Genomic DNA, 23,111 nt, shown 5'->3' with positions numbered 1-23,111 from the left:
CCCAACATGTTTCTTAGTGTTTAAATTTTTTTTTTTGTACACAGAGAATAGGGAATTTCAGAATTTTTACATACATTTTAGCAAACAAGTTTTGATCTATTGGCTTCTTGGTGCAGTGATGCAATGGCAATCCATTCTGGTGCCAAAGACTCATACCATTACAAGGAAGCTGTGAACACTAATTTCTTAGGAGGTGAGGCCAGCCCCACATGAACATCTTTTGCATCCCTCTGGTCCGCCATGATTCATAAATACTTAGACTTTTTTCTTTTCCTCCCTCAAATGAATCATTAGACGTTAAAAATGGAACAACAGAGTACAAAGGGCCACATGCTTTTCAGTATAAAGCATTCTCCTTCACTAGGTTGCTATCACAGTGCAGACCTGACTGCCTGAATATGCTCAGGAGATTTAGTCAATATTGTCTGTATTTGGTTATGGAAAAGGCTCTCCTTATTTTTTGTTTTTAAATCCAAAGTGCATAGTGAGAACAAATCAAAGCATTTGTTTTTTTCTTTTCAGCATCAGTTTCATCTAAGCATCTTCCTATGTGAGGACTACTCAGATGCCTTGCCTCTGTCCTCCCCACCCTCCAAAAATAAAAAAATAAAATAAAATTAAAAATAATAAAAGAGTCAAGCGATTTAGACATTCATCAGCCTGGTAAACAAACTTTGCCGGCAAATAGAAGTCCTACTATTGTAAAGAAAATTGATAAGACAAAAAGTACATATGATGACCCAACTACTGTGTTGTTGGGTAATTTATAAGGTTGACCTCCGACTTCATTGATGTAAAATCCTATTGGAAATATTAGGGCAGCCATACAGAAAAGGATCACTGTAAAACAAACCAAAACATAACATTAGTAACATGGTTTGGTGATTAAGAAAACAATGAAAATTTGGCACAAAGGAAGTTTATAAGCAGGGTTGTAGATTGATGACAACATGGTCAAATCTGTTGCAACATGGACCACTTATAAAAAGGTTTGCATATACTACAGATCCTCCAAGCTTAACAATTAAATACAACAAAAGCTGGTTTAGCCTTTTACATACAGTTTTGAATACAAGCATTAAGAAAGGCCACCAAACCTACTAAGTAATTGTATATACAATTCTTGACGATTTAAAGTAGTGGCAAAGGGCTCAGTCAGACAGGGTTTAAGTTCTGGCTCTACTAGTGTAATCTTAGTCTTCTGAAATTCTGAAAATGGCTAAGTTGTAGAAGAATAAACAAAACAATTTTAAGTCCTTTGCACAGTGCCAGGTTGATATTAAGTGCTGAATAAATGTTGATTATTATCATCCTAGTATTATTTTTCCAATTCTATGCTCTTCTCAGTTGATATTAGTTATAAGGAATTGAGAAAAGGTACATACAAATATAGATATTATTTATCTTACCCAGTGTTTGGGCAGAAGTTATTCCACAGTTGGTTGTTTTAGAAACGGCGTGCTCCCCTGTGCTACCAAAGAAAATCTCTTCTTAAGAAACACAAATTACCTATAGATAGGCTGGCTCTTCCAAGAAAATATTTTGTGCTTTTTAAAGCATATTCATAGTCTTTCAACTTTCTCTGAAGGCAGAAATATTTCCTCAGCATATTGTGAAGGCAGAAATATTTCCTCAGTATATTGTGAAGGCAGATTACTGTAGAATCCCCATTACTAACTGAATGAGAAAACTTTGTGTTAAACCCATTCCCAGCAATAATGACAAAATCCTGGATAAATATACCAGTTGACACTTGTCCTAAATTGTTTGTGTTACTCAACCAACAAAATTTAATAGGAGAGTTCTGAAAAGGCCAATTATAAATATATCCTGGAAGGAATAGCCCAGAAATGTAGTAAAAGGCAACATTTTCTTAGGTAATACACTAACTTAAGAAACACACCAGCACGCTTGTTTGCTTTGCACCATTTACGTGACTATTTTATATTAAATCAACACAGAGTTTGTTTTCATTTTGGGCATATGACCACACCAAATAATGTTACATAAGCATATTTAGTTTCTTTTAGATACCTACTACAAAACGAATGAAAAATTCAGGTATTAAGTACTAGATTTTTTGGCCTTTCTGTTGTATAGTTAGCAATACACAACTTTATTAGCGCTGCCAATGTCCCCTCATCAGTGTTATTTGTCACCAACCTTTAATGGTTCTTGTATCTTAATATCAGAGAAGGCAATGGCACCCCACTCCAGTACTCTTGCCTGGAAAATCCCATGGACGGAGGAGCCTGGTAGGCTGCAGTCCATGGGGTCGTTGGGAGTTGGACACGACTGAGCGACTTCACTTTTTAATATGGTTTGATAAGTAAAATGAAACCACAATCTAAATAGCTATAGACAATCTAATAAAAGCAATGGGAAGACATTATTGTCTTAAAAACAATTTGTTCTTTAATATAGATTAATCTAACCTCAGGAAATAATAATAATTTAGAAGTGCTAAATAAATTTAGAAGTGCTAAAATAATTTAGAAGTTCTAAATAAATTTAGAACTAAAATAATTTAGAAGTGCTTCAGACATATGCAGATGTTACTCTTGTTCATTCTGTTAACTGATGTGCCAACTTAATTCCTATCCTTTACTATTTTCTACTGTAAAATAAAAATCTATCTTTTATAGTAATCATTTACCACTTAATGACTATATTTAAAGCAGGGTTTAATATTTTACAAGTGTTAAATATTTTCCAAATTGGTTAGGAACAGCTTAATCAAATTTCTAGGAAGCAATGAACACCTGATGGTATCCAACAGCGATTTCTAATCCAAGGAATCAAGTTATCTATACTTCCTGAGGAGTTTTTAATGCTGGTGGATGAGATTTTTTTAAGCTCTTGAGATCTGAGAAGTTACTTCAGATCTTAAATACTGTTAATGCTGAAAATATCTATCAACTTTTGACAATTAAGTTCTGGGTCCTAAAAAAAGTCTGTAAAGACATAACTTCATATCCTGTATGGCATAGATTTCTTGGTGGTGAGAGCCAGATATCAGGTGTACTGGCAGACAAGTAAAGTAAGGTGGTGAAAGCAAGGACAAGAGTCAGACTTGAAGAAAAAGACACGTCTTTTTGTCACTCTTGCCGCCACAGGTGAGTCCCTCATGTGCGGCTCTCCTTTGAGCACTTCCTCTGTGTAAACCCATTAGAAAATTAAGTTTATATTCTTAACAAAACTACTGAGAAGTACATTTTCAAAGGCTGAATGGCAACACTAGGGGGAGTCCAACCCCCTCTTCTGACTGCCACCCCAGCAGACTAGCTGGGGTAACAAAAACAATGCATTTAAGGAAGAGAAAGGCTCTATGCTTCCTTAGATGACACCAACCCTAAGGTACACTGTTGAACCAAAAAACCAGATACAGAATAGTATAAATAGAATAAATATGTATTTATAGAACACTCACACATACACATATACGTTTCTATACATAGAACACCTCTGGTAGGAAACCCCAGGAACTGGTGAGAATGGTTGCTTCCAGGAAGGGAGTCGTGGATAACTGGGCAACAGGCCATAAATGAGATTTACTTTTCACTTGGTCACCCTTTCACAGGCTCTGAATTGTATATCGTACACATATTTTAAGAAGTTAAATTATTTAACCTGAAAAATAAAGGAAAAAATTCTATATTTCAAGGTAGTGCATTTAAATACATATGTAAATATTCTCTCTTGAAGAGGAATGGAAAACAAGATAATCAAAGTTCTTTGCTTTTATTGAGTCACAGAATCAATGGCTCATGTGAGTAACTTGGTGCTTTTCTTTGACTCATACTACTTTGCTAACTTACATTTAGATTTTTGATATTCAGAGCATGGAAAGTGAAACTGTTAGTCACTCAGCCGTGTCTGACTCTTTGTGACCCCAAGGACTGTAGCCTCTGTCCATGGAATTTTCCAGGCAAGAATACTGGAGTGGGTCGCCATTTCCTTCCCCAGGGGATCTTCCCAATCCAGGGAATGACCCCAAGTCTCCTGCATTATAGGCAGATTCTTTACTGTCTGAGCCATCAAGGAATATGCACTCCCAAATTTTAACTAAATCCTTCTGGATGTTATTTAACTCCTAAAGAGTGAATTCTATCTGGATAAGTAACTGTATCTGTAAGTAAAGATTCTCTTTAAATTCCTCATCAGTACCCTTCAATTTAGTAGCCCCATCTTTGTAACTGCCTCTAGACCCTACTATTTAGAAAACTGTCTCAGGCGGTCTGACCTCAAACAAGATCATCAACTTGTTTTACATTTCTTAACAAGGTTGAAGAAGCATTTTTATGTCAACTGCAACTTGATCTAGATTTTAAAATTAAGGGAGAAATAGAGATGAAAATAAAACAATAGATCTGGAAATGTATACATTCTCTAAAGAGAAAGAGCTTCATAGAGAGATAGGGAGAAAAAAAGACTCATGAACGAATATCCCTATCCTATGATCTTTAAGAATAAATTGAGTTGTAACATTAATAGGAATATATGGGATTATGCCTGCCCCTATAAATTCTACATGACAATATCAAGGCAGAGTAAGCTGTACTATAATATTTATTTTTTAAAAAATCTTAAGAAAACCTGAGATGATTATAAGATATTGAATTAGAAACTAAATCCTGTATTATTTGGCATAGGTATAGTTATGTTGTTCTTTAGTGCAGAGTTTCTTAACAGGCCCTTTTGGCATCCGGGGCCAGATAAGTCTTTGTTGTGGGGCTATTCTGTGCATTTGTACCCTTCTTAGCAGCATCCTTGGACTCTGCTCACTACGCGCCAGTAGCATCCCCTTAGCTGGGACAATCTAAAATGTCTCCTGGGGGATAAAACTGCTTTAGAAAGAAGAAAGCAAAATTATAGGAATCTTTCCTTTGTGCATTTTTGTTGCTTTTAGCTTGGGAAAAGCCTGTGTTGTGTTTTGAAATTAAACCAATTTTGCAAAGTACAAGAGAATGTGTAATATATGTATCATACCCTTGGGCATAGCTTAATGGCATAAGAAATGTTGAGAAACAATTGTTAGATAGCTAAATGTGTTGATTTTTCAATGATCACGCAACAACTTACAGTAGAAACTCAAATCAATGATATTAAAAAGCAAATCACCACCTTAAACTAATTTATATTTCTGTATATATTTTTCTAGATTTATCTTTATTTGACAGAAGATTCCAATACCTTTTAGAAGAGGAAAAGACTCAGGTTAGTGGTAGCTCTGAGTCACAGGCCTGGAAAACTTATGTCACAGTGTGAGCAAAAATAAAATTCATTAAAATAGCACTTTATTCAAAGCAATTAAGGTCTGGATATCCTGGTCTTGTGGTGAGAATTCTGAAGAGCTGATGGGACTGCGTGGAGTCTATCTGATGGCCGTACACAAATGGTGCTCTTTGATGATTAGAGTCCTTATTACTGAGACTTGAATATCTTCATAAAAATACCAGTGTGAGTGCCTTCTAGACAAATTTACTTAGCACAGGTTACTTACTTCCAGTGAATGCTATCCATCGAGCATATTTTGTGGCTTCTCTTCGCCAGTGGGAAGCCACCAACAAACCACAAGTGACAGTCAATGAAATGATTCCCATGATGATAAAAAACAGTGTGGTGACCCACTCTGGGGGAAGCCGAGGTGGGATGCATGTCCGGTCTCGTCCATGGATTGTTTGACACTGTCGCACAAGGCCCACAGTGAGTGCTCCTGGGGAGAGGCAAAACATAGGAATATGTTAGTGGGTTTGGCACACCCAGGGAACAGTCCCTACCAACACCCCTTAAATCTTATTTCTCTCTGAGTGGGTCATCCCAGCACTTAATTCCACTGGGTCCTACTCCGCAGCATTATGCTGTAGTCCGCTACGTAGAAATATTTCGTTTAACATGCAAAGTAAACTTAAACAAACCCCACAAGTCATAGAAGGCAATCATTCAGTCATTTTTTACTTTTCTGGGTGCTTGAGTCAAGCACTGTTCTAGGCTCCAGGGAAATAAGTGAACGAGAGAGATGAGGTTCCTGCTCTTGCTGGGCTTATCATTCTAACAGAAAGAATTGAAACTTTTCTATTTCCAGATCTAAGTCTCACCGTATATTGTTCTGGCTGAGAAGAAACACACTTTTAAAAAAATTAAAGGCAAACTTGAAATATTTCTAAGTGTAATATGTAGATAAAATTAAATAATGGATAAAATACTAGAACCAATATTATTTTATTAAATGTAAAAGGTCTAAGAATATTACAATATAAGCATTTTTCCATGAAATTGAAGAAAATGCTAGAAAAACTAGTAAGTTCACCCTGTTTGGTAAGTTCAACAATTTTTGTACAATGTGAAAGTGCTCACATTGCTAAATCATTACTAGCATGCTTCAGCAAAAAAGCATAGAGGCATCAGTGCTAACTTTTAAAGCACCTCTCTCCCATTTAAATAAACGAAAGGGTTTTTTGTAAAACATTAAGTGCTATTTTTAAACAAACATGTTTTCATGTCAAACCCAAGGAACCCCTCTATCAAATTTGGGGTAAATTAATTTACAGAAATCTAGACAAGGAAGATGAAAAAGTAATTATTTTATCCTTTTCTCCACTAAGAAGAACAATTAAAATGTTACTTCTGAGTAAAACTTGCTTGCTTCTCCCTTTTAAGAGCAACTGCAAATGGGAAAACAGCTGCCAAAAATACAAGAAATTTCTGGAGCCACTGAAAACATAATAGATTTCTGCATCTTTTGTTGGTCTTATTTTCTCACTATGAACAACAGCTACAACAAAAAGACAGTAACCTCAAAATCACAGCATGTGCCATGAACAAGTTCCTTTGTGAGGCATTTTGGGGAGCTGCCCTTAGTGGGAGAAGACAGACCAGGGCTGGAGCTGTATATATACGTGTATATGTGGGGCTGTTGGTCGGGTGCTGCTTTCCTGCAAGCTGCCTTTGCCATTAGTACATTTTTAGAAATAATCAATGCGTTCAAAGAAAACAAAGAAAAAAAACAGCTCTGCTCTCAAAATTGAGTTGGGGTCTTTTTTTTCCTCTAAGGCTAACTTTGTAACTTTTCAAGAGTGGAAGACAATAACTCAAATAAGCTGGACTTCTTCTCTCAAATCATCTGGTAATTAGGTGCTTCTTGTGATCTCCGAAGAGGTGCAAAGAGAGTTATAATTATGGGATCATCTCCAGCAAGGTGGAGGAGGTGAGGGGGGAGAGGGGCAGAAAGTGAGCAAGCCTTCACAGTAATGCCACACTATCCGCCTTCTATAGCCGCTGTTTGGAGTGGAGTGAGTTCATAGGCTCAGTTCAAAGTTTCGGACAATCACTAACCCCCCAGATCACAGATTGAACCTGTGTCTCCTGCTCTGGCAGGCAGACGGATTCTTTACCACTGAGCCACCAGGGGAAGCCCAACCTTTTTAGTATCTGGTAATTGCTTGAGATCAGAAAAGGTGCGACAACAGGGGTGAGGAGGTAGCAGTGAGTTGCGTAATTGTTCTTAAAATGAAACACTATAAAGTTTTCTTGAAAAGGAAACTTGGGGGAGAGAGTGTGTCTTATTATGACAAGCCATTTTATAGTAATTTGGGAAATAAAGCATTCACAGCAGTGCTCAAGCACTTCTATCAGGAAACCATTCCTGATCACTCAGCAAAAAACTAACAAATTACCCTCTGTAGTCACTATCTCATTTATAAAAGCTCTAATTACTGTGAGAATAGACAACAGGCAATAAAAGACCCTCTGGAAAAATTCAATATTATGGATTCTGATTACAGTAACAACTTTCTTCACGACTTAAGTATCAGTACAAAGACACTTTCATCAGTAACTCTAAACAGCCAGCACAGTGAAATTTAAATTTAAGAATTATTCTTTGCTGGTAAATATTTGAGGCTGTAGGTTCAATACATTTCTCCTTCAAAATATTTCTGAGTATCCTTTTGTTGCCCCTCTTACTTTCCATTTATGGGCATGGCAAGGAGGACTCAAATTTAATTTTCTGTGCCTGTAGATTGTTACGCTTTCTGAGTAGGACTGCTTTTTCCTCCTCTCCTGAGAGGCACACCACACCAAATGAATACAAAGATAATAAGTAAGAAAATGAAAATTATAGCTATCAGTTTAGTTCAGTTGCTTAGTCGTGTGCGACTCTTTGCGACTCCATGGACTGCAGCATGCTAGGCTTCCCTGTCCATCACCAACTCCCAGAGCTTGCTCAAACTCATGACCATCGAGTCCATTGAGATAGCTATACTTCCTAGAAATCAAATGGAGATAACCTGACAGATGTTCAGCTTTGAAAGAGGAGTTATGCTCCTATATTTACGAAAGGCCTTATCACTACAAATCAAGACCAAATATTCAACAGCTACGTTCTGGAAGAAAAGAAAGCTAATACTAACAGGAAGGTATACTGTATATAAGAAAATCAACTCACAAATATTTTATTGAATGTCTTTTACATGCCCACATTTCTGTAGTGGTTTGAGATTACAAAACTAATACTCAGTCACACTTTCAGTTAAAATAGATTTTTTTTCTTAAATTATGCAAGCATTAGTGCAAACAGTGGTGGGTCAACATTGTTGCTAATATTCATTTTCCTAAGACTCTAGGGCAATATAATTTATATCCGAGTCACATATTTTCCATAAGCTGTCTGGATGTAGGGAACTGCAAGGGTAATTGTGCTATTGTTGAATGTTGTGAATTCAGGTACTGTGAGTACCCGAACTTTCACCAGGTCTTTAAATTTCATCTTTTACCTCAAAGTATCATCTCCTACCTGCAGATTCAAATCCACCACTCACTGACTAGCCAAGATCTTTTATATCCTCCAAATTCTCTGAACACACTTATAGACTATATCATATAATTGTGCACTTGATTTTTTAAAAATAACTTTTATTTATCTATTATTTTTGGCTTTGCTGGGTCTTCATTCCTGTGTGGGCCTTTCTCTAGATGCGGTGTGTAGGCTCATCATTGTGGTGGCTTCAGGGCACGCAGGCTTCAGTAGCTGCGGGCACGCAGGCTTCAGTAGTTGTGGGCACGCAGGCTTCAGTAGCTGCAGGCACGCAGGCTTCAGTAGTTGTGGGCACGCAGGCTTCAGTAGTTGTGGGCACGCAGGCTTCAGTAGCTGCAGGCACGCAGGCTTCAGTAGCTGCAGGCATGCAGGCTTCAGTAGTTGTGGGCACGCAGGCTTCAGTAGCTGCGGGCACGCAGGCTTCAGCAGTTGTGGCTCCTGGGCTCTAGAGCACAGGTGCAATAGTTATGGTGCATGGGCTTAGTTGCTCCATGGCATGTGAATCTTCCCAGATCAGGGATCGAACCTGTGTCTCCTGCATTAGCAGGATTCTTTATCAGTGAGCCACCAGGGAAGCCCCATGCACTTGATTTTAAGGTAGCTTCTTATAGACCCAAACAGAAAATGAGGGAACTGAACGTTTTACTTCACTGAAAGCCCTCAGAATGGCCTGCGGCAGTGGGCACAAAGCAGGAATTAACAAACATTTGGTGAAATTAAAAAATAAATTTAAAAATCATATTGCATTAATTAAATTTTCTATAGAACTCAGTGTGATTTCTTGAAGCACACTAAATTAGGCATACACTTAGCCATTCACTAATTTTTTGCTTTATCCAACAGGTCTTCTGTTTCTTGAAGGGGTCTGTAATTCCATTTCCCAAACAGCCAATCCATCTTTACCCTGCAGCTGTTTCCTAGGTAACCAGTCTAGCCAAATAAAAGACTTGCAAACAACAGGAAAAAGGAAATCAAACCAGGAACTATAGCATGCCATATGCCTCTTAGTATCTCACCGGTGTATCAAAACACAGAAAAAGAAGTCGTAATTTCCTGTTAAGTGGGGAATCTTAACTGAGGAGGCTTTTGACACCCATCATCTATGGATCCAAACACTACTGAAATGATTTAATACAGCCAGTTTGAGCACGTCTGTTGCTACAACGAGGATGATTACAAGGCACGTCATCACCACGTGTAAAAGCTGTGTTACAGAAAATCTGAAACACAGGAGTTGTAAAGCACTAAGGCACACATACCCACCAATCTATCAGAGCAAATCAGGTACAGTAACCGTTCAATAAACTGGCCACAGATTGGGTTTTCCAATATAGGTTTGAATTTGAACAAAACAGTGAAGTTATTTAACGTTTGCTATTGCCCTCTTCACCCACTCCAGTGTTCTTGCCTGGAGAATCCCAGGGACGGCGGAGCCTTGTGGGCTGCTGTCTATAGGGTTGCACAGAGTTGGACATGACTGAAGTGACTTAGCAAGCAGCAGCAGCAGCATTGTCTTCTTCCATCTTCCCCTTGAATTTTCTTTCTACAAGTGTTCTCTTCATCTCATGGGGCTCTCTTTGTTAGTGAAAGGTGTTGGGAACTGGCCCACCCAATCGCTACCACTGATGTGGATCTCTTACTCTACTTTCTCTCTGGGGATATAAACATCTGATCTTGGCAAGCTAGCCTACTAGTAACGTAATGGTCTTAATGATTGATAAAGGCTTAACATATTGCCCTTTTCAAGAGCATCTGTTTAAGTAAGGGACAATATTCCAACCGAACTGAAACTTAGTTTTATGTTTTAGTGACAGGTTGGTTGAGGAAATTTAGGAGAATCTGGAGGCAGGTGAGAAGAAGCCTGGCAGCCCAATGTGGGCAGTGATATACACCTTCCTGTGTAAGTCATACCCCGGCAGCTCATACTTTAAATGAGTAGGGACACAAGCACAGAAAATGATAGTCCACAGGTAACTTAAAAACTTCACATATTTAATTTTTTCCTCCAGAAGCACTGCTAGTGATGATTATTTTTTTATTAGCTGTGATTTCTGGGCTCTACCTTAAGAAGCTGTTTATTTGCAAAGTTGGGTTCGACTCTTTGCGGCCCCATGGACTGTAGCCTGCCAGGCAAGAATACTGGAGAGGGTTGCCATTCCCTTCTCTAGGGGATCTTCCCAACCCAGGGATTGAACCTGCATCTCCTGCATTGGTAGGCCAGTTCTTTACCATTTGAGCCACCTGGGAAGCCCACCTTTAGAGGTGGGTACTTATAAATAGTGAACTTGCCAAAAAGAGTGCACAGGTAAAACGAGGAATCTAATGAACCATACAATGGCAGTGTCTGAAAACCCTAGTGACATAACACTTAGGTTTATTAGGCCAGTCACCAGTGTGTGCTTTAGTAACAGTGTCCCTTCCTGTTACTTCCACCTGTTCTTATACCTCCCTGGCACTTTCTGCTATTTTCTTGGCATCCATCACTCTCCTACCATCTTCACTTCTTCCCTTATCCAGCCTAGAGTCCTTGATCCATCATATTACCACCTTTCTATCCTTTCACTGTACCCACCTGGCAAAAACCATAACCCTGATTCAATCTAAGTTTTGCCCTTGCACTTACCTCCAGGATGCTGATGCTCAGAGCAGAGGGGTGACACTGTAAGTTCCTATTGAGAAACCATCACTATCTCAGGGCCATTATTATCCAGAAACAAATTCGATGTCCCTAATGCACCACTTCCCCATTCTCTCCTGTGCCCATTTCAAGTCCACTGCACACTATATGAGAACGATCCACACCCCCGCCCCCCCCATTACTTCAGTAGATGCCTTGGTCTGTTACTTTTCAGAAAAGATAGGGGCCATCATACAGCAACTCCTTAACTGTTCACCATGAGAACTTACGAATTTATCTGTGTATACTTGTTCTTTCATCTTATTGATCTTTCTACCTTTGTTTTGGATCCTATTCCCTCTTACTTTCTCTGGGAGCTTGCCTAACATTATTTTCTTTCTTTTCTAGACTGCAAAAGTCTCCCCTATTTTTTTTTTAAGACCTGTTTACTTCTTACTTTTTGGCTGCACCACCTGGTGTGTGGGATCCTAATTCCCTGACCAGGGATGAAACCCATGCCCCTTGAATTAGACATGGAGAGTATTAACTACTGGACAGCCAGGAAAGCCCCCCAAGTCTCCCCTATTATAAAACAAGAACACCCCATCATGTCAAGTCATCCTCTGGTCTCAACATGCCTGTGTTTCTGTCTGCTCTGCCTAGCATCCTTTGTCCCCGAGCCTGGTCAAGAGTTCCTATCTCCACTTCCCTGAGTCTTATTCACCCTTTAATCTACTGTAGCTTGGCTTTTACCCCAACCACCCCCTGGCACAGCTCTTGCCAGGTTCATCATTCATTCCACTCTGCTGACTTTGATGGGTATTTCTAAGTTTTTCTCAATATTTTAGCAGCATCTGATATAACTTCATTTCCTCTGGTTTTAGTGACTCCGTATTCTATTTATTTTCCTTTGGCCTCTCTGGTTTTTCTTTCTTTTTTTCCACAGGCACTTTGTTCTCTGCCACGGTGTTTCTTAGGGATCTTTGTTGGACTTGTTTGTCTTCTATACACAGTTTCTTCGATTAAGTCCAAGTGGCTTACAAAAGTCTGGATGATATTGCTTCTTTTTTCCCATTTTTTCATATTTGGTGCTCAAGTTCTTAAGTTAATTCTTAAATCATCTCTAACAAGCATGAGCACACCAGGCTTTCATATATGCGTTCCCTCTGCTTAAACTACTCTTTCAAACGGTTAGTACCTACAATTCCAAATCCCAGTCACAGTTTAAAAGTCACCTCTGGCAAGTCTTCCTCGACAAGCTCTTACACTCCCATTCTGGGCGGATCGCTCCTCTATGCTTCCATGCCCCCAAACATAGTATTATAACTGTCTCTTTATTGAACTTGAGGGAAATCCTAAATTTATAGCCAGTAGGTGAGAAATGCCCCCTCACCTCAAACTTGTGGCAGTGTCTGAACTAGAGGCAATCTTGTGGAAGACAGAGCCCTTAATCTGTGGGATCTGTGCTAACTCTAGGTGGCTACTGTCAGAATTGAAGTGTATTACAGTGTACCCAGGAGTTAGAATACATACATTTACACAAAAACTTGTATATGAATGTCCAAAGCATTATTCAGAATAACAAGGAAAGTGGAAACAACCCAAATGTCCATCAAATGATAAACAAAATCCATAGAATATTATTCAAAAAATTTTTTAAAAAGTACTAACACAAGCTACATGTATAAACCCTATGTTAAGTTTACAAAAAAGCCAGACACAAAAGGCTATATGGCGTATTATTTCATGTATATGAAATATAACAAATAGGTAAATCCACAGAGACAGAGATTAGTTGCTGCCAGGGGCTAGGGGAGGAGGAATTGGGAAGTTCGGGGTTTCTTTTTCCTGGGCTGATGCAAATACTCTGGAACTAGATATTGGCAATGATTGCACAGCATTATGGATATACTAAAAATCACTGAATTGCACACTTAAAAATGATGGATTTTATCTCAGACAAAACCCAACAGATTAGATTTACCAACTTAATTTCAATAGTATACCAAAATTTTTGCCCCAATATCCCTCTATTACCTCCCTTTCTTTTGTACTTATTACCATGTAAATTACATCGTTATATACTGTAAGCCCATCAACACAGTTTTATAATTATTACCCTATTTTAAAGAGGAAAAGAGGACTTCCCTGGTAGCTCAGTGGTAAAAGAATCTGCCTGCCAATGCAGGGGACACGGGTTTAATCCCTGGTCCAGGAAGATCCCACATGCTGCAGAGCAACTACACTTGTGCACCACAACTACTGAAGCCCAAGCGCCTAGAGCCTGTGCTCCACCAGAGAAGCAGCTGCAACGCAAAGCCTGCGCACTGCGCCTGGGGAACAGTCCCCCGCGCGCTGCAACTGAAGAAGGCCCACACAAAGCAGTGAAGACCCAGCGCAGCCTAAACAAATAAATAAACCTTTTAAAGAGGAAAGGATTACTCGCAAAAAGACATTTATACTGACTTTTATATTCACCTCTGTAGTTACTTTTACTGGTGGATTTCTTCAAGTGGATCCAAAACAGTGCCTCACGCCCTTTTATTTCAATTTGAAGAAAACTCCCCTCAGTATTCCTTACAGGACAAGTCTGTCTGTGATGAATTTTCTCAGTTTTTGTTTTTTTAGAATACCTTGATTTCTCTTTTGTTTCTGAAGGATAGTTTTGCAGAATTTTTAGTTGACAGTCTGTTTCTTGCAGCATTTTGAATGTGTCATCCCACTGCTCTCTGGCCTCATGGTTTCTGATGAGAAGTCAGTTGCTAATGGTTTTGAGGATCCCTTGTACATGAGGATTCACTTTTCCCCTGCTGTTTTCAAGATGCTCTTCATGTCTTTGGACTGTATGACTATGATGTAGCTAGGTGTGAATTACTTTGAGTCTATCCTGCTTGGAATTTGTTGAGGTTCTTCAATGTGGAGATTAAAGTTTTTCATTAAACCTGGAGAGATTTTGGTCATTATTTCTTCAAATATTCTTTAAGCCCCTTCTCTGTTCCCCTTCTGAGACCTGTCATGTGTGTGCTAGAATACAGTATTCCCCCCTTAACCACAGTTTTGCTTTCCAGTTTGTTACCTGCAGTTGACCGCAGTCCAAAAATATTAAACGGAAAATTCTAGAAGTAAACAATTCTAAACTAAATAACATTGTTCAAATTTTTGGGGGTCACAAAGAGTCAGACACGACTGAGTGACTGAAAAACAAAATGAAATAAACAATTAGTTTTGAATTGTGAGCTGTTTTGAGTAGCATGATGAAATCTCATAGGACCTGCTCTGGCCCACCTAGGACATGAATCATCCCGTTGTCCAGTGGGCACACGCTGTATGGGCTACCGCCTGTTAGTCACTTGTTGTTCAGTCACTGTCATGTCTAACTCTTTGTGACTCCATGGACTGCAACATGCTAGGCTTCCCTGTCCTTCACTATCTCCCAGAGCTTGCTCAAACTCACGTCCAGTAAGTCAACGATGCCATCCAAACATCTCATCCTCTGTCGTCCCCTTTTCCTACTTTGCCAGCATTAGGGTCTTTTCCAACGAGATGGCTCTTTGTATCACGTAGCCAAAGTACTGGAGCCTCAAGCATCAGCATCAGTCCTTCCAATGAATATTCAGGGTTGATTTCCTTTAGGATTTTTGGTCATGTAAGTTATCCAACAGACTGTCGAGGTATCCCAGTGCTTCTATTCAGGTACCCTTATTTTACTTAATAATAGCCCCAAAGTACAAGACCAGTGATGCTGCCAATTAGGCTATGCCAAAGTGAAACCATAAAGAGCTTCTTTTACATGAAAGGTGACAGTTTTCAGTAAGAAAAAAAATTGTATGCCAAAATTGCTAAGATCTATAGTATGAATGAATCTTCTATCTGTGAACTGTGAAGATCGAAGAGAAATTCATGCTATTTTTTGCTGTTGTACCTCAAACTGCATAAGTTATGGCCATAGTGTGTTAAGTACTTAGCTAAGATGGAAAAGGCACTAAACTTGTAGGTAGAAAACTTGCCAATTGATGGCAATGTGTTACATCAGAAAGCACAGAGTCTATAGGAAAACATCAGCAAAGGATTCCCTAAAACAAATGGTACCAAGCCATTTACTGCCAGTAAAGGATGATTACATAGCTCCAGGAATAGGTCTGGACAGAAGAATATAAAAACTACTAAAGAAGTTGTATCTGCAAATGAAGAATTCTGGCAATGTTGAAGTTAAAGACAGAGATAACATTTACATAACTTTTACTCAATATATTGTTATAATTGTTCTCTTTTAGTTCTTGTTTTTATGCTCTTACTTTGCCTTATTTATAAATTAAACTTTATCACACAGGTGTTTATGTATAGGGAAAAACACAGGATAGAGGGTGGAGTACTATCTGCAGTTTCCAGCATTCACTGGGGGTCTTGGAACATACCCTTTTGTAGGGGAGATAAGGCAGGAACTACTGCATTTCCCTTACTGAAGTATAAGAGCGCTTTAAATATTAAAGTAATCAGCTATTTATCTGTGATTTGAGCTACAGATATTTTATCCCAGATATCCTGAGAACTCCTGCTTTTTTTCTAGAGATAGGTTTACCTTCAAAACTTGCTTCTTCTTTTTTTTTAATAAAATAAAATAAAATAAAAAAAAGAAAGAAAGCAAGCTAGAAAAAAAAAAAACAAAAACAAAAACTTGCTTCTTGTCAAAGAGATGATCAGACCTAAAGAGTAACATTCAATTACACTTGGCAAGAAGTGTTTCTTAAATCCTGGAATTATTTTCTTTTGGAGTTTAATATTTTAAATCATCACATAAAGCCTCTGGTGCTAGAGATATAGTGAAGTGTGCTATTTAAAGACCACAAGGCAGAATAAAGGAACACAAGCAGAACCCAAGTCACTTCACTTCACTTACTCTAGCTTAAGAGAGGATTTCCTTTTAACTTCCAAAATTAAAGTGTTTGAAAATACTTCCACAGAGTGTTTTCTTTCCAAAGTACATTTTCCAGCCACAAAACAGATGTAAACAACCTCAATCAATAAATCAATAAAACAGAATCAAATAACCTCAACAGATCAAATATATATATGATGGCATTAGAAATCAATGGAAATAATGGATTAAGAATTAGAAAAGAACTTTTTAGAAAGTTAAAAAAATAAATTTCTAATTAGAAAAGAATTAAGATAGATTCCTATTAATACCCTGTATCAAAATAAGACAGCAGAAATATAAAAACTAAAATCATAAAAAGAAAAAAGAAAATGGGGCTTCCCTGGTGGCTCAGTGGTGAAGAATCCACCTGCCAATGTAAGAGACATGATTCAATCCCTGGTTCGGGAAGATCCCATGTGTCCCGGAGAAACTAAGCCTGTGTGCCACAACTATTGAGCCTGTACTCTGGAGCCCAGGAGCCCCAACTCCTGAGCCCACATGCTACAACTACTGAAGCCCACGTATCCTAGAATCTGCATTCAACAAGAAGAAAAGCCACAGCAATGAGAAGGAACCACAACGAACCGTAGTCCTTGCTCATCACAACTAGAGAAATGCCCACGCAGCAGCAAAGACCCAGCACAACCAAAAATAAACAAATAAATACAATTATTTTTTTAAAAAGGAAAATATTCAAGTTGACTGTGTGGTCTTAGGAATGGGGAAGACCCTTCAACTATATATGCAAAGTCAGATTCTATAAAGAAAAAGATCATGATTGTAATTTAAAAGTAAATAATAACCACGTGCAATACATATGAAGGGGTAATATTCTTTATATATAGCGAGTCCTTTCAAATCAATGTGAAATTGAACATCAAAATTGAAAAATGGACAAAGGATATGAATAAGCAATTCATATAAGATGGCATACAGGATATCTAAAGTACATATACTTTAAAGTTCATGCTTTCCAGTAATCAAAGAAATGCAGACCAAAACAATATTTCTATTTTTTGGCTACAGCAAAAAACAAAAACAAAAACACAAACACAAACACCAGGTTGAGGAGGTGAAGTAAGATATTCTCCAATAAGATAAATTTCTAAATGTATTCTTCAGGGCAATTTGGCAACACACATTAAAACCTTCAAAAATATATCCCTATCTTCCGATCTAATACATACAAGAATTTAGAATACGGTAAAGGTGGCATTTCAAAATATCAGGGGAAAAAACGTGCCAGTCCATGAATAGCGCTGGGGCAATGCCCATTATTGGGGGAAAAAATAAAAGTTAATATTTAAAATTATGGATAAAAATAAATTCAAAATATTATATATAGCTAAATATAAAAAAAACAAACTCAAAAACTATAACCCTGAAAAGAATTAAAAAAAAAAAAAAAAGACACAAAACCCTCAGCTCATAAAGAAAAAAGATAAAACTTTAGGGACTTCCCACCACCACCGGTGGTGCAGTGGTTAAGAATTTGCTTTGCAATGTAGAAGACCCGGGTTTGATCCCTGGTCATGGAACTAAGATTCCACATGCTGCAGAGCAAACAAGCCTGCGTGTGGCAACTACTGAGCCCGAGCACTGCAACTGGAGAGTCTGTTCGCCATCAATGAAAGATCCCAAGTGGCACAACCAAGACCTGACACAGCCAAATAAATAAATAAATACTTCAAAAAACCTTTAAACTTCTTTATGACAAAAGAAACCATAAATGATAATGAAAAATAAATCTGAAAAACAAAGTGAGGCTGGGAGAAAATATTTTCAACTATATGACAGTTTAATATTTGGAATATATGAAAAAGTACCAGAAATCAAAGAGGAAAAATTAAATACTTCAAGTATACAAACAGAAGAGTGGCCAATAAGATGAAAAGATATTCAGGGAATTCCCTGGCAGTCTTTTGGTTGGGACTCCAAGTTTTCACTGCCAAGGGCGTAGGTTTTGTCCCTGGTCAGGGAACTAAGATCCCACATGACTTTGGGATGGCTAGAAAAAAAGCTCAACTTCATAAAAAACAAACACAAATTAAGATAAAATACCATGTGTTGGCCATTAAATTGGTAAAAACTAAGAAAATTTGTATTATCCAGTACTGGAAAAGGTATGGGGAAGTGAATACTAATTTACACACTGTTGGGATGGTGGGAAGAAAAGTGGTGCAGTCTTTTGGGAGACCAATTTGAAATAATAACAGCAACCACATCAGTTAATGCTTATGCAGTACATGTCCCAGGTAGTATTCTAAGTGCTTAAGATAAACTAGCTCATTTCATCTCTTTATAATACTATATGTGTGTTAGTTGCTCAGTTGTGTCTGACTCTTTGCAACCCCGTAGACTGTAACCTCTGTCCATGGAATTCTCCAGGTAAGGATATTGGAGTGAGTAGCCATTCCCTTCTCCAGGGGATTTTCCTAACCTAGGGATAGAATCCAGGTCTCCCATACTACAGGCAGATACTTTACCATCTGAGCCACCAGATCTGAGTCCGTGTAAAACTATGAGGTAAGTACTATTATTTCTCCAGCTTATAGATGAAAAAACTGAGCCACAGAGATGTTGTGTAAAATCATACACAAAGATGCTGAACCTAGGAAGTTTGGCTCTAGACTATTATCCATTATGCTATATTATAGGGCTTCCCGGGTGGCTCAGCAGTAAAGAATCCGCCTGTCAATGCAGGAGATGTGAGTTCAATCCCTGGGTCAAGAAGATCCCCTGGAGAAGGAAATGGCAACCCACTCTATTATTCTTGCCTGGGAAATCCCATGGACAGAGGAGCCTGGCAGGCTACAGTCTATGGGGTCACAAAACAGCTGGACGCGACTGAGTGAATAAATAACAACAACAACAACAAAATGCTATATTATACAGCAGTAGCAGCCTTGGAAATACACTGCTTAGATTTCCCTTGAAAACACCTTGAAGTTTAACTCCCAAATGCAGTTAGCCTACAGCTGTTAGTACTTTTTAAGATTCACCTCATTTTTCAAGATCAAGCCGTTTTTTTTCCCTAAGAAGCCTCTGGTCAATAACGGAGGATGAAGGAGTTCGAGGGCCTAGCCATTTCTGCCCAACACAGCACTACTCCTCTAAAAGGTAATCTTTACTTCAGAGCGTCCCACTGAGTTGGCTGACTCTGATAGATCTGTATCATGCTCTGACCACTGTCTCTCACCTTTCGTGTCTGTTTCCTTGTTTTTCACAAGCACTAATTCTCAAATACTATTTGCAGTTCTAATTCCGTCTCAGTCGCCAGCTTCCCAGAGGACCCAACTGATACAACTGCCTTTCTGGCAAAATTTTAAGCAAAGCTGCCTTTTACCCAGCAGTTTCATTTTCATATATGTAATCCAGAGAAAATTCTGCATATACAAAGAAAAAGGTGCAGATGTTCATTGCATTATTATTTATAATAGTGAAAGAAACCTAAACACCGATGGATAGAGGAATGGTTAAATTAATTACAGTACACACACCATAGAATACTGAAAAGAATGAGATAATTCTGTGCATACTAGTGTGGAAAGATTTCTTAAGACATCATGAGAAAAAAGCAAACCATAGAACAATACGTATCATGAGATTCATTTATTTAAAAATGCATATTTCTGTAAGTACACATATATGTAGATGCATAGGAAACTGAGTAACCACTCTTCTGGAAAGGAAAGATGGAGTGGGGCGGGGTAGGAAAGTTAGATATGAGCAAGAAAACCTGTATTTTCTTTTTTTTTTGGCCATGCTGCATGGTTTGCAGGATTTTAGCTGCCCCCCTCAGGGATTGAACGTGGGCCCCAGCAGTGAAAGTTCCGAGTCCTAACCATTGGAGTGCCAGGGAATTCTCTCAGTTTCACTTTAAAATTTAAAATGCATTCACATACAGTTGATCCTCATTATTTGCAGATTTCAACTTGCAAATATGCTCACCCACTAAAATTTATTTGTAACCCTCAAATCAACAATTGAGGCACTTTAGTGGGCATCCAAAGACAACAGCATGTGTGCAGGATGGCAAAACGCTGGGTCACCTGACACACACATTTTCAGTTGAAGTCAAACCAGGTGATGCTCTGCCTTGCTTCAGCTCTCATATGGAAAGCAAGTGTCCTTTCCATGGTCTCTTTATGCCATGCTTTTACATTTGTGAGGTTTTTACTGGTGACTTTACTGTTCATTTTTAATTTTTTTGGCTGTGCTTCAGGGTAGGTAGGATCTTAGTTCCTCGACCAGGGACCAAATTGGAGCCTCCTACATTGGAACTGCAGTCCTAACCACTAGACCCTCAGGGAAGTCCGGAACTGGCTGTTTAAAAGGGCCCCCAAGTATAATGCCCAAGTGCTGCCTAGTGTTCCTAGCACAGGGAGGCTGTGTGACTTTCAGAGAAAAAACATGTGTCAGATACACTCTGTTCAGACACGAGTTATAGTGCAGTTGGCACTATATTATTATATATTAGTAGTGTATAATATTTATATATTAATATATCATTGATTTATTGAATCCTTAAGGGGTCCTTTGGAGAAGGCGATGGCACCCCACTCCACTACTCTTGCCTGGAAAATTCCATGGACTGGAGGAGTCAGGTAGGCTGCAGTCCATGGGGTCTCGAACAGTTGGACACGACTTAGGGACTTCACTTTCACTTTTCACTTTCATGCATTGGAGAAGGAAATGGCAACCCACTCCAGTGTTCTTGTCTTGAGAATCCCAGGGACGGGGAGCCTGGTGGGATGCCGTCTATGGGGTCGCACAGAGACGGACACGACTAAAGTGACTTAGCAGCAGTAGCAGCAGCAAGGCGTCTTTAAACGGAAACATGAAACTAGGTAATGAATTGACTGGTTGATGAAATGTGACCATAGGCTCACAGTAACCTAACCCTTAGGGACAATAATCCACTATTTACTAATCCAGCGTTTGCAGTGACTTTATAGAACATAACTACCAAACGAGAATCAAATCAAAGTTAAAAAAAAAAAAAAAAAGGCACAGGAGTTATGTTAACCAGAGTCCATTAAAAATAGAGAAAAAAAGTCCTCAACAGGGGTCATGTCCTTTTAGTTCTCCTGTGCACTCAAATTCCACATCCCTGACCTTCCTACTTTTCACGTGGTGGTAACAGAGCTGTCTGGACTTTTCTAAACTTAAGTTTTTTTTTCATAAGGCCCCAAATAAAAGAATTAAAGAACTCAGAACAAGTTACTACTGACAACCTAGGTTCATTCAAAAAGACTGAAGATTTTACTCTGAAAATGACATCTTGGTCAGCTTGAACCTGAACCAATATATTAGCCACTAGACATATTTGGTTATTAAGAACTTGAAATACGTCTATCATAACATTTTTTAAACACTAACCAAAAATCTTTTTAAATTTAAGAAATGCAGAGGGCAGACAAATTTTTATTTTCAGGATCCAATAACTATTCATTTTTGTTGTTGTTCAGTCACTAAGTCACATCTGACTCTTTGCAACTCAGTAGACTATAGCATGCCACGCCCCTGTCCTTCACTATCTTCTGGAGTTTGCTCAAATTCATGTCCATCTGCCGCCCCCTTTTCCTTTTGCCTTCAATCTTTCCCAGCATCAGAGTCTTTTCCAGTGAGTCAGCTTGTTGCATCAGGTGGCCAAAGTATTGGAGCTTCAGCTTCAACATCAGTCCTTCCAATGAATATTAAGGACTGAATTCCTTTAGGATGGACTGGTTGGATCTCCTTGTTGTCCAAAGGAGTCCCAAGAGTCTTCTCCAGCATCACAGTTCAAAACATCAATTCTTTGGCACTCAGCCTTCTTTACGGTCTAACTCTCACGACCATACATGACTACTGGAAAAATCATAGCTTTGACCATATGGACCTTTGTCGGCAAAGTGATGTCTCTGCTTTTTAATATGCTATCTAGGTTTGTCACCGTTTTCCTTGCAAGGAGCAAGCATCTTTTAATTTCATGGCTGCAGTCACTGTCTGCAGTGATTTTGGAGCCCAAGAAAAGAAAATCTGTCACTGTTTCCACCTTTTCCCCTTCTAATTGCCATGAAATGATGGGACCAGATGCCATGATCTTAGTTTTATTTTAATCTTTTTAAATTATGAAAGTATGATAACACATTTATAGGAGACTTGGAAGATACAGAACAAGGTTACATATAGTTCCACTACATATTACAATTATTTTTAAGTAGATAAATTAAGATTTTTAGTTGGAATTTCAATAACAAACTCTCAAAAATTAATAGAAGCAATATACAGAAAAGTAGAAGGATACAGTTGATGTGAAAAGCACTGTGAACCAATTCAATATAATTAACATTTATACAATCTTTGCACAACAGCAGGATACACATTCTACTCAAGTACCCACAGACTGTAAACTAGGAGACACTGGATCATATCCAGGGACATAAAACAAGGTGCAAAAATTTCATGGTCTAAAGGTACTGACTGGGAAAGGAGTATGTCAAGGCTGTATATTGTCATCCTACTGATTTAACCTATATGAAGAGTACATCATGTGAAATGCCACGCTGGATGAAGCACAAGCTGGAATCAAGATTGCTGGAAGAAATATCAATAACCTCAAATATGCAGATGACACCACCCTTATGGCAGAAAGCAAAGAGGAACTAAAGAGCCTCTTGATGAAGGTGAAAAGGGAGAGTGAAAAAGTCGGCTTAAAACTCAACATTCAAAAAACTAAGATCATGGCATCTGGTCCCACAAAATCACAGCAGATGGTG

General features: G+C 38.5%; 1 protein-coding gene across 1 annotated transcript in view; it reads right to left on the bottom strand.

Annotated features, from left to right (window-relative positions):
- MOSMO (modulator of smoothened) overlaps nucleotides 1-23,111 on the bottom strand; it is a 75,993-nt gene continuing 52,882 nt past the window's right edge. Inside the window, exons 2-3 of the mRNA XM_061401384.1 lie at nucleotides 5,504-5,716; nucleotides 1-840 (exon numbers count right to left, since the gene is read on the bottom strand). Coding sequence (XP_061257368.1) covers nucleotides 656-840; nucleotides 5,504-5,716 — 398 coding nt within the window. The 3' untranslated portion in view covers nucleotides 1-655. The remainder of the gene's footprint in view (nucleotides 841-5,503; nucleotides 5,717-23,111) is intronic.

This window comes from Bos javanicus, chromosome 25 (assembly GCF_032452875.1).
Source record: "Bos javanicus breed banteng chromosome 25, ARS-OSU_banteng_1.0, whole genome shotgun sequence".
NCBI lineage: Eukaryota > Metazoa > Chordata > Mammalia > Artiodactyla > Bovidae > Bos > Bos javanicus.
The sequence above is the reverse complement of the archived record's forward strand: the minus strand, read 5'-3'. Positions and strand labels throughout refer to the sequence as shown.